Source organism: Apis dorsata, unplaced genomic scaffold (genome assembly GCF_000469605.1).
Source record: "Apis dorsata unplaced genomic scaffold, Apis dorsata 1.3 scaffold_292, whole genome shotgun sequence".
NCBI classification, from domain to species: domain Eukaryota; kingdom Metazoa; phylum Arthropoda; class Insecta; order Hymenoptera; family Apidae; genus Apis; species Apis dorsata.
In genome coordinates this window covers 93,057-103,977 of record NW_006263567.1, presented here as the reverse complement: position 1 = coordinate 103,977, position 10,921 = coordinate 93,057, and the positions used below count along the sequence as shown (strand labels likewise).

Here is a 10,921-nt window from a genome sequence, read left to right as displayed (position 1 = left end):
TTATATATATATATATATATATATATATATATATATATGTATATAATTACATATAAATACACTTACCTTCTGCTAATTTTTTTAATTCTGTATGTTGATCTAATAAGGAAATATTTGATTTCCTTCCCCATACTTGTCCATCATCATCATCTGCATCATCTTTCTCATTTTCACTACTACTTTTCCCAATAATTCCAACAGCAGCTTCATCTTTAAGTTGTCCAAGCTTACCAAGCTTAGTTAATTGTTGTTTTTTACGTTCTTTAACTGGTACATAAGGAATATAATTATCATCTGCATCAAAAGGACTGCTTTCCTTTTCTTCTTCTCTTCTATATCTCTATATAATAAATTCTTATTATTATTTATTCATTAGATTCTTATTATTTATTTATTGTTCATTCTTAATTTATAAACTATGAATTAAAAACATTAAAAGATAAAGTAACATCAAATACTAAAGTAAATAACCTTTCGTGGAGGATCTTCTTTATCTTGTGCCATTGTAATATAATTATTATTAAATACTTTAATTTTTTAATACATTAACAGAAAATTTAAATAAATAATTTTTAACGTTGTTTTTTATATATCAACTTTTTTTCTATTATAATTAAAAGATTATTTTTAATATCACTAACTTATCTCTTAACCTATATCGATTATGTTTTTAAGTTTTATAAAAATTACATAATACATTTAATAAATATTTTATAATATAAGTTCATTGTTTAATATTTTAATCATTTAAAATATTTTGTGATTTGATTTTATTCAAAATTGATATTTTGTACTACATTCGATGTTTGATCACTTTATATTGAAATGAATTAATTCATTAATATTTATTCACTAATAATTGATTTCTTATTTAAATTTAACATGAATTATAAATTAATTTAATTAGGTTTAAAATATATTTATTTGAATTTTTATAGATTTGAAATAATAAAGTATAATCAAAAAATCGATAACAGTGTCTACATGAATATTTTTAAGGATAAAAGTTTTATATATACTATTTGCAGCGCTATGATGAACTTCCGGAATACTTAAGTTATTTGATCAAAGTATATTTCGAACTGATAGTTTTGTTGAACACGTTTTTATCATGAATATTTGAAAATTTGTTTTACGTTTGTTATTCATTTATATCTTCTAGCAAGAATATTGCTTTGTAATAATTACAAACTATTTTTTAAAAATTTATTAGAAATAATGTTTAAAAATACAAAAATAGTAATCATTGGTGCCGGAGCAGCGGGTATTTCTGCAGCAGCTAGATTAATAGAAAAAGGATTAGAAAATATTATAATTCTCGAAGGAAAAGATCGAATTGGTGGTAGAATACATACAGTAGAATTTTGTAAGTTAAAAATAATAAATTCTTTTATTTTTAAACATATATAGAAAAAATTAATTTTTATTTAATAAAATTAAGAATTTTTAAAACCATCATATTTTTATACGTTCAGCTGATAATGTTGTAGAATTAGGAGCACAATGGGTTCATGGTGAACATGGAAATATTGTTTTTGATCTTGCTTCCCCATACAAACTATTAGATTCATCAAAATGCTTCAATGATTTTGATAAACATATATTTGTTACTGCAAGTGGAGAAATTCTTTCAAAAAAAGAAAGTGTAGAAGCATTTAAAATATATTATGATATTTCTAACAATATATCAGATTCTATACATAATACAGAATCATATGGAGAATATTTTATAAATCAGTAAGTATAAAAATAGATATATTTATATATAAAATATATTTAAAATTTATTGTTTATTATATACAAAATTAAAATATCATAGATAAGTTTATTTTGAACAATTTTGTAAAAGAATGTTCTTAATAAATGCATTAATATCATTTTCTCTAAACCATGCTTGCAAAGTTGGATGCAAATTTGCTTTTGCAACTGTATATACTTCTTTAACGGAAACTATACATCTAAACAAAAAAATATTTATAAAAATAAATCATTATATTAGTAAGCTTTTATAAATTTACCTTATACGGTAATTGATACATTGATTTTTCATATATTCATAAAGTCTTAGTAAAGAATATATATATTTTACATATTTTGCATCTAACTTATTTTGATCTTCAATGTAAATTTTTTTAGAATTATTTATTCTTTCCAAATATCCTTGTATTAATATAGGAATAATAAAATTCACCTAAAAATTAACAATTAATTAAATTGAAGTAAAATTTTTTATTTAAAATAAATTGAATCATTTATTTGTTTAAAACAATCGTCTATAAATTCTTCTGCTCTACTATATACATAATTTTCTTGTTCTTGAAGTATAAGAACTCCAATTTTGGATTTTTTAGATCTAAATATTTTTGTTATATGTTGTGCAGTTTCTAAACCATCATCAGCAAATGTTAACATAACTATACTGCCATATAATTTTTTTGTCTATTAATAAGATAAGCACAAAGTATCAGTGTATTATTTAATGTAAAAAAGCATTTATTATATATTTTATAATACCTTTTGTAAATTGTGTACATGATTAGAGACTACTTCATATTTTTTTATATCTTGTATAAAATAAATTGGAGTTAATACTAATGGAACTTTCGGCATACTGTTTGGTCTTAATATAGTTGATCCTATACAAGTATAACAAAAATTTATAAATTAAATTAAATAACTATTATTATTGTTTTTGTAATATTAATACTATGTAAATATTAATATCATCATTTTTAACATTTTGTAAAATTTTATGAATTAAATCATAAATATCATTTTTTATTTGACTAATTATATCAAAATGTTGTATTTTTTGCAAAGCATTTAAAATCTTATCAATAGTTTAAAATCTTATCAATGTGCTTCAACATGTTGCACATAAGTTAATAATACATAATAAGTTGGATCTTGCAAACCTTTAAAATCATAATCTATACACTGTAATAAAAAAATTTACAAAAAAAAAAACATAATTTTTAAGAATAATAACCAGTAATATTATATGCATACACGAATTTGTTCCATTGATAAACCCATATGTGCAGCAAAATCTTGCCAACCATTATAAGTCTTGCCTGTAGCAGTAGAACTTAATAATAAACATAATTTTTGTAATGTAGGTTTTCCAATCTGTTCAAATAAATAAGAAGCATGAATTTGTCTTGTAACTCTTTGAATATTTATAATTATTGTATCTAAATTTGGAGGTCCATTAACTTCTCTTCTTAACTTTTCCAATTCTGGATCAACATTGCTAAAATATAAAATTTTATATTTTTAATAATTAATAAAAATATGTTTCTTTGTTAAAATTTCATTCAAAAATCTTTCTTACTTTTTTGCAAACATATTTATAAAATTTATACTTTTATATCTCTTATAAAGAGATATAAATTTTTATCATAATTTGTAATACAATATAATAATTAAATCTCAATATAATAATCAATACAATAATAATATAAATTTATCATTTATAACACAATTACATTATAATGCAAAAATTATACTAAATATAATATAGTTTTCTTTCTCTTATTTCGAAATTAATGATTCATTTCCGATTTGATTTTACCGCTAAAATTCAAATTTTTATAATTAAAATTTTTTTCATTATAATTAAAATTACATTAATTATAATGAAACTATATTAAATTATATTAAATATTTTAGATTTTATAAAACATTTAATGAAAATCCGTTTACTAGTCGTGATAGAGCAGAACAATTATTAGATTGGATGCACAAATTTGATAATTCTCTTCAATGTAGTGATTCATGGTTTGATGTTTCTGCAAAAGAAATTACAAATTATTGGACTTGTGATGGAGATCTTGTACTTAATTGGAAAGATCGTGGTTATAAAACATTATTTGATTTATTATCTGTATGTATATTTTTTATTAATAATGATTATCTTACATTTTATCTATATAATATATTATTTATTTTTTTCCAGCAAAAAATATCAACTATCAAGAATAATTTGTCTATAATAGAAAAAGTAGAATTTAATAAAAATGTTGATAATATTAATTATATTTCAAATGATAATATAATTGTAAAAACGAAAGATAATTCAAAATATATAGCATCTCATGTTATATTTACTGCATCTCTTGGTGTTCTAAAAGAGAAACATATGACAATGTTCACTCCACTTTTGCCTGAAAGAAAACAGAATGCAATAAAGGCACGTAAAAGTTTAATGCTGATGAGTAATATAAAAATTTGTCTCTTTTTTGATATGCACTTGATTTGAAATGCAATTATAATATATTATTTAGGGTTTAAATATTGGAACTGTAAATAAAGTATTCTTGGAATTCCCACATAGATGGTGGCAAGAAGAGTGTGCTGGTTTTAATTTAATATGGTCCAAGGAAGATAAAGAAAAATTTATTACATTATATGGACAAGTATAATTACTTTCTCTAATATTAATAAATATTATCAATATTTATTTTTAAATATACTGACCATGTATGATTTAGGAATATGAATGGTTATGTGATGTTTTTGCATTTATTTCTGTGGATTATCAATCAAGAGTACTATGTGCATGGATCTCTGGTAAATTTGCAAAACAAATAGAATTACTTTCTGATATTGAAATATCTGATGGATTGTACTTATTACTTGAAATGTTTTTAAATAAAAAATATAACATCCCGAAATTTGATCAGATACTTAGGTAATAATCTATAATATTTTTTTTTATATCTTATATAATAACTTATATAATAATAATATATTATTTATAGATCATCGTGGTATACAGATGAATATTTTCGTGGATCATACACTTTTAAAAGTATAACAACTGAAAAGCTAAATGTAGAAACAAAAGATTTGATTGATCCTATTATAACAGCTAATGGAAAACCTGTATGTATTTTCATAAACCAAATAATTAAAAAAAATCGAATTTTGTTATATTTATATTTGCTTAATAGATAATTCTTTTTGCTGGAGAGGCGACACATGAACATTATTATTCTACTGTGCATGGAGCAGTTGAAACTGGCTTCAGAGAAGCTGATAGAATAATAGATTTTTATAGGTAAATTTTATAATTTCTTAATTTATAATTATTCTTTGAAATTTATTTTAAATAAAATAATTGCAGTAAAAGCTGAAATAAAGTTTTTATTTATACATAATTCTATGGATTAAACAGTTATTGATTCTAAGATAAATTCATTTTTGCGATCATTGCATGATTTAAAAGATTTTTTGTTGTATCTTTTAAATATTTTTTTTTTTATTTTTAAAATTAATAATTAGATAGTAAAATATTTATATACACATATACATATATATATAAAGAGAATTTATATAATTTTTTATATTTGTTTTTTTTTATTCATATTTATATTTATATTTTTTTTTTAAATTAGATATTTTTTGATTATTTTTTTGTAATCGATTCGAAAATGGAAATACATTTAAAAATGGAGATTTTGCAAAGGTTTCTTTTAAATTAATCGCATGTAATATTAACTATTACATATACTTTCGTATTAACGTATACTTTCGTATTATTCCTATTTTTGATTTTGATGAAATGTTTTCTGCTACCCAGATGTTGGCTACCCGAATATTTAATGACCGAGTAGCATTTATCAGGGTGCAACAGATTTCTTTCCTTATTTTCTATTTTGAAAAAGAGGTATGAGTAAAAGTTAATTTTAATAAAAGCGTTTATATTGAATCATATATTCTATTTCTATTGATCAGCATGCTTCTTCTTAGGCCGGTAAAATCTCTGCTCTAACCAGAGCCAGTTTCTTCATAACGGATTACGGTAAATTATAAACTTACTTGATGCTTCACATTATAAAACATCTTTATATGATAAATTAAGTAATATATTTGCAAAGTACATTTTTAAGTAATTATCTCTTTCATGATTAATTATATATTTTTATTATTTAGTAATTATAATTACTTATTAGTAATAATTTTATTATCTTATGAAAAGAAAGTTAAAATACGTTTTATATTAAAAAAAAAAGATATGTGCATATTTATTTTTGCTATGTTATTGATTATCCTATTATTTATTTGCAAGTAATAACATTTGTATATTAAGTAATATTTTTTTCGTCATAGATTATTATATCATATATATATATAATAATAAATTATTATATTATTTATTTAAATTTTTATTATTATTATATAGTAATAATAATCTGTGTATATATATATATAAAATTTCTTATAATCTCATACAAATAGTCAAAATTTAATTTTAAAAAATTCTAATCAAGTAGAAAACGTGATTGGATAAACAGCTTCGATAAATTGGAAAGGACAGCAAATACTTCAAATCAAAGAATAGCAAAAACAAAGCTTGTAATAATAGGTGCAGGCATTGCAGGATTAGCAGCTGCAAAAACATTAGAGGATGCAAATTTCAAAGATTATCTATTAATCGAAGGTAATTGAATCTGGAACAAAAATCATTTAAAAAGTATAATTTATTTATTTATTTATTTATTTTTTCAGCTCAAAGTGAAGTCGGTGGTCGAATTCAATCTATGCCATGGAATAAAGGTTGGATAGAATGTGGTGCACAATTTGTACACGGTGACAAAAGTCCGTTAGCGCAATTATGTTATAAACATGATTTGCTCTCAGATATACAATGCAAAGATGGTCAAGGAATTTTTATTCGTGACAATGGTTGTAAAGTAGATGAAATTTGGATAGAAGAGATAGATGATCTTATTCGTAATACATTGGAAGATTGCGAAGATTATGAAAATAAAGATATCAAAATAGAATATGAAAATATTGGTGAAGTTTTAAGGGATTCTCTCAATAAACACTTACTTCAAAAAAATGATTCAATAGCAATAAAAACCATAAAAAAAGAAATTTTTGATTGGAATGTTAGATTCCTCGTAATAGATAATGCATGTTTCACGATCGATGAATTATCTACAAAATATTGGGGAAAATTTAAGGTAAATATAAGAGAAGTTATAATAATATTTAAGAAAAATTTTTTAAATATATATTACTTGATAATAAATAATATTAAATATATGTTTTTTTTTATAGTTTGTTGGTGGTCCAGAACATCTTTCGTTTAAATCCTGATATAAGGATTTAATCCAACTCATTACTAATGATTTGGAAAAAAAAAATTTACTTTTAAATACTTCTATAGATTCAATCGAATGGCAAAAAACAATAAATAATAATTTTGATTCTCCACTTGTATTAAATGCTTCTAATAATACCCGCATTCTTGCGGATTGTACAATAATTACTTGTTCTCTTGGTTATTTAAAAGAAAATTATAAAACAATGTTCATTCCATCTTTACCATCTCACTTTAGTGAAGGAATTGAATGTTTAGGCTTCGGTTTAATAAATAAAATTTTTCTCGATTATGGTATTTCTTGGTGGAAACCTAACACGAAAGGATTTCAATTACTTTGGAAAGAAGGAATGTTTTGCAATAAAAATCTAGCTCTATGGACTAGAGATCTTACAGGATTCGATGTTGTACCGAATCACGAAGGTGTACTTCTTGGTTGGATCGGAGGACGCGGAGCTTGCATTATTGAAACTTTAAGCGAACAACAAATTGCAATGGATTGTGAAAATTTACTTAAATATTATTTAAAATTTGATAAAATACCTCCAATAAAAAAATGCTTCAAGACACAATGGGGTACAAACAAATATATTCGAGGTAGTTATAGTCATATTACAACAAAATGTGATAAGAATAATATTACACCAAATCGTTTATCAGAACCAATATGGAGTAAAGTAATAGAAAAACATAGCACCAAGGTATGAAAAATAATTGATTGTATTGATGTAATGAATAACATGTTTTTTATTTTAGGATATACCCATCATTTTGTTTGCTGGTGAAGCAACACATGAAAATTTTTATTCTACAACACATGGCGCTTATGATACTGGCGTGAAACAAGCACAAATTTTTCTACAGCATCACATTTTTAGAAATTAATTGTTAACAATTAACAATTAACAATAAATTAATAATAAACAGTGTAAATATAGATAGAATTATAAATATATAAATATATCTGAGTCTTCTTTGTACATAGTATGTATATAGTATACGTAGATATGTATTTCAAGTATACAAAGTTACTATACAAAGATAAAATAAATAAAATAGTCATATTTTATATTGTATAGTTTCATATATATAATTTTTAATCAGGTCATGTTCAATTTACATAGCTATATATTGATAATATATAATAAATGTAATATGACCTATATGTCTATAATTACAAATTTAAATAAAATTTATTATTTTATCATATATTATTAATTGTATGATTATTTTTATCATAAAGATTTATTAATCTTTCAGCTTCTCTCCATCCAGAGCCAATAGCTCCATGTACTGTAGAAAAGTAGTGTTTATTAGTAGCTTCACCACCGAATAAAATTATCTAAAAGAAAAAATATAAATTAATTTTTATACATTTTAAATTGTTTTAATAAAACTTTTAATAAAACCTACTGGCTTCCCCCTTTTCATAATTGGTTGGGATAATTGCAGCGCGCTAGAATTTGTTTTTACTGTTTCTATACTTTGATAACTATATGTACCGCGGAAATGTTTATTTTCATGCCATTTACTCCTACAAACAAAATGAGTTCTGTTAGAATGAGATTAAAATAAAAAAAAATAATATAACAGCAGAGGATGATACCTTATCATCGCTGTTGGCCTACTGACATTATAATTTTTTGACAACAAATTGTATAACATCTCTACTGTTTGATCAAAAACTTCGTCATCAGTGACATCATCCATTAAACGTGCACCTTTTCCAGATACCCATACATATAATAAACGAGGCTTGTGTTCGACAAAAAAGAAACCTATCGCATAAGGCATCCATCTCGTTTTTGGCTAAAAGAATTACATATATATTTCAAAATATATATAGTTTTTCTCAATGCAAAATCAAATTCTTACATTACTATTAAGCTTCTTCCTCTCTTCTTTACTCCATAAAATCCTATATCCTATTTTGTTTGTATCTTTGACATTAAACCAAGTATCGTTAAATGCTAAAAATATTTTACAAGCATTTCCATATCCTATTGCCTAAAGTAGAAATTAATTATTATTAATTAAATTTTAATTTTTGCAAAAATAGAAAAAAAATATACTTTAATATTTCTAATTTTTGATTCCGATAATGGAGGATTAAATAATGTTTCGTGCTGTTCTTTAAGCACTCCTAAAGAAGGCGTCATAATAACATGATCAGCTATATATTCTTTTCCATCAAGGGTCGTTACTTTTACGGTATTATCTTCACTTGAATAATCAACTTGTGTTACTTCAGCATTGAGAATGGTTTTATTCAATATGGGTAGTTCTTCTTCTGGATTTGGAAATTTTTTCTATTTAAAAGATATACAATAAATTTATTTATTCAATGATTAAAAATTAATCATCGTAAAGTGATTAACACAAACCATTAATATATCTAGAATAGTGCCATATCCTCGTTCTTTCCAATTAATCGTTAGATCTCCCTTGCATATTTTATATTCCAAATATCCTTTCGCTGCGATATCGTACCAATTATCAGCAGGATCGTAACCAATTTGCATCATATTGAAAAGCCATAATAATTGTTCCTGTAGCGTTTCATTTAATTCCGGAAATTGCGTAAAATCGTCTTTCAACCTAATGCAATATTCATTTTAAATTCCTATATATGACAACCATAACATACACGTTTCGCTTTAGATATGAATTCAGGATAGGAACATAATAATAAGTTTTTATTAAATTTATTTTTAAGAAAATTATTTGTTAAAATTATAATTTCGAAACATAAATAAAAAAATATAAATTTAAAAATATTAAAAAGCGCATGTGTTTTGCCGGTACAATTTCGTAATGTTTTAAATACTAAATCAGTTTTTATAATAATGATTATATTCTTTTTCAGAATAAATTTATAATAATATACTAAATAATTATGATGCATTTGTCTAAGAATTTTTTTATCCTGAGTACACTCATGAAGCGGTGGTACAACTATACGAAATTCGTACTTATTTTCGAAACATTCGCCGATGGAATCGTAACATTCATTATTCGTTATGTTTTCAATCGACTCTAAGTATTTGAAGTAACTATCTGTAAGATTTTTTGTGATTCTGGTATCAATCAACTCGCCTGTAGATGTATATACTTCATCATCGTATGGCTTAGAGTTATCTGTAATATTCAAAGGAGCTACCAATTCATATACAACATTTCCCTTTTCTCCGTGAATCCATTGCGCGCCTAAATCGACCAGATAATCATCTATAAATGTACACAAATTTTTGGTCAATTTTTTCTCAATATATATACAAACTTTCCATTGAAGCTAAACTCACCAAATTTGACTGTATTCACACGTCCACCGATTCGATTTTCGGCTTCTAAAATTATAAGATTTTCCAGGCCATTTTCAATCAATTTCGCCGCAGCTGCGATACCAGATGCACCGGCACCAACGATCACTATTCGTGGCGATTTGGTATCGTCAGAAAGTGTGCCTGAGATCAGGCAAAATAGGAAGATCATGCAATAGAGCATCTTGAATACTAAAATGAACTCTGTACGCGCAAACTTTTATCAATTGACAGATTGGACATCTAGTTTTACGCAATGATACTTGCTTTGTGCTCTTATTTATACAGCAATTTGCTTTTGCAAGGAAATAGTAGTAGTAATATCTGGAGCACGCAATTTGTAGTAATAACATTAGTTAGATAGCGATTAATAATGAAAGATTATCATTAAAGAATAATTATCATTAAAGAATATTATTTATAATTTACTTACATTACATTATTTATCGTTTAATCTTGTGTAATCATCATCAATTATTATTGAGAA

General features: G+C 23.9%; 5 protein-coding genes across 6 annotated transcripts in view; 2 read left to right on the top strand and 3 right to left on the bottom strand.

Annotated features, from left to right (window-relative positions):
- Nucleotides 1-704, bottom strand: part of LOC102672017 (ATP-dependent RNA helicase abstrakt) — a 3,389-nt gene extending 2,685 nt beyond the window's left edge. Inside the window, exons 1-2 of the mRNA XM_006617005.2 lie at nucleotides 472-704; nucleotides 67-340 (exon numbers count right to left, since the gene is read on the bottom strand). Of these exons, the coding sequence (XP_006617068.1) occupies nucleotides 67-340; nucleotides 472-504 (307 nt within the window). The 5' untranslated portion in view covers nucleotides 505-704. The remainder of the gene's footprint in view (nucleotides 1-66; nucleotides 341-471) is intronic.
- Nucleotides 705-1,035: 331 nt separating this feature from the next.
- Nucleotides 1,036-7,146, top strand: LOC102671754 (spermine oxidase-like). 2 transcript variants are annotated; one of them, XM_031511125.1, is made up of 11 exons: nucleotides 1,036-1,366; nucleotides 1,476-1,737; nucleotides 3,772-3,886; nucleotides 3,959-4,192; nucleotides 4,287-4,418; nucleotides 4,494-4,693; nucleotides 4,764-4,887; nucleotides 4,956-5,062; nucleotides 6,279-6,445; nucleotides 6,514-6,974; nucleotides 7,072-7,146. In XM_031511125.1, the coding sequence occupies exons 1-11, from the start codon at nucleotides 1,219-1,221 to the stop codon at nucleotides 7,108-7,110; spliced, it is 1,989 nt and encodes a 662-aa protein (XP_031366985.1). In that variant the 5' UTR covers nucleotides 1,036-1,218; the 3' UTR covers nucleotides 7,111-7,146. The 2 variants fall into 2 exon arrangements, with proteins under 2 accessions (XP_031366985.1, XP_006617066.1); XM_006617003.2 differs by having other exon boundaries at nucleotides 3,673-3,886.
- On the bottom strand, nucleotides 1,776-3,383 carry LOC102671445. Its single transcript, XM_006617002.2, is given in 8 exon segments — nucleotides 1,776-1,958; nucleotides 2,019-2,193; nucleotides 2,259-2,439; nucleotides 2,515-2,635; nucleotides 2,724-2,857; nucleotides 2,860-2,937; nucleotides 3,010-3,253; nucleotides 3,335-3,383. Coding segments are annotated over 8 exon segments (1,080 nt in total). The 5' UTR covers nucleotides 3,349-3,383; the 3' UTR covers nucleotides 1,776-1,825.
- A 174-nt stretch (nucleotides 7,147-7,320) lies between the features above and the next one.
- On the top strand, nucleotides 7,321-7,999 carry LOC102671893 (spermine oxidase-like). Its single transcript, XM_031511092.1, has 3 exons — nucleotides 7,321-7,605; nucleotides 7,681-7,815; nucleotides 7,871-7,999. The coding sequence occupies exons 1-3, from the start codon at nucleotides 7,321-7,323 to the stop codon at nucleotides 7,997-7,999; spliced, it is 549 nt and encodes a 182-aa protein (XP_031366952.1).
- Nucleotides 8,000-8,165: 166 nt separating this feature from the next.
- On the bottom strand, nucleotides 8,166-10,755 carry LOC102671316 (spermine oxidase-like). The gene is made up of 8 exons (XM_006617000.2): nucleotides 10,417-10,755; nucleotides 10,087-10,342; nucleotides 9,499-9,712; nucleotides 9,187-9,423; nucleotides 8,990-9,121; nucleotides 8,721-8,923; nucleotides 8,528-8,648; nucleotides 8,166-8,456 (listed from the first exon to the last, which is right to left on the bottom strand). The coding sequence occupies exons 1-8, from the start codon at nucleotides 10,616-10,618 to the stop codon at nucleotides 8,319-8,321; spliced, it is 1,503 nt and encodes a 500-aa protein (XP_006617063.1). The 5' UTR covers nucleotides 10,619-10,755; the 3' UTR covers nucleotides 8,166-8,318.
- Nucleotides 10,756-10,921: the final 166 nt, after the last annotated feature.

Coding starts and splice junctions, on each gene's coding strand:
- LOC102671754 (XM_006617003.2), top strand. CDS start 1,219: ATGTTTAAAAATACAAAAATAGTAATCATTGGTGCCGGAGCAGCGGGT. Junction 3,887..3,958: donor CATTATTTGATTTATTATCT/GTATGTATATTT, acceptor ATTTTTTTCCAG/CAAAAAATATCAACTATCAA. Junction 5,063..6,278: donor AGAATAATAGATTTTTATAG/GTAAATTTTATA, acceptor CTAATCAAGTAG/AAAACGTGATTGGATAAACA.
- LOC102671893 (XM_031511092.1), top strand. CDS start 7,321: ATGTTCATTCCATCTTTACCATCTCACTTTAGTGAAGGAATTGAATGT. Junction 7,606..7,680: donor CTTTAAGCGAACAACAAATT/GCAATGGATTGT, acceptor AAATGCTTCAAG/ACACAATGGGGTACAAACAA. Junction 7,816..7,870: donor TAGAAAAACATAGCACCAAG/GTATGAAAAATA, acceptor TTTTTATTTTAG/GATATACCCATCATTTTGTT.
- LOC102671316 (XM_006617000.2), bottom strand. CDS start 10,618: ATGCTCTATTGCATGATCTTCCTATTTTGCCTGATCTCAGGCACACTT. Junction 9,713..10,086: donor GGCGAATGTTTCGAAAATAA/GTACGAATTTCG, acceptor ATATTGCATTAG/GTTGAAAGACGATTTTACGC. Junction 9,122..9,186: donor CAAAAATTAGAAATATTAAA/GTATATTTTTTT, acceptor TTTCTACTTTAG/GCAATAGGATATGGAAATGC.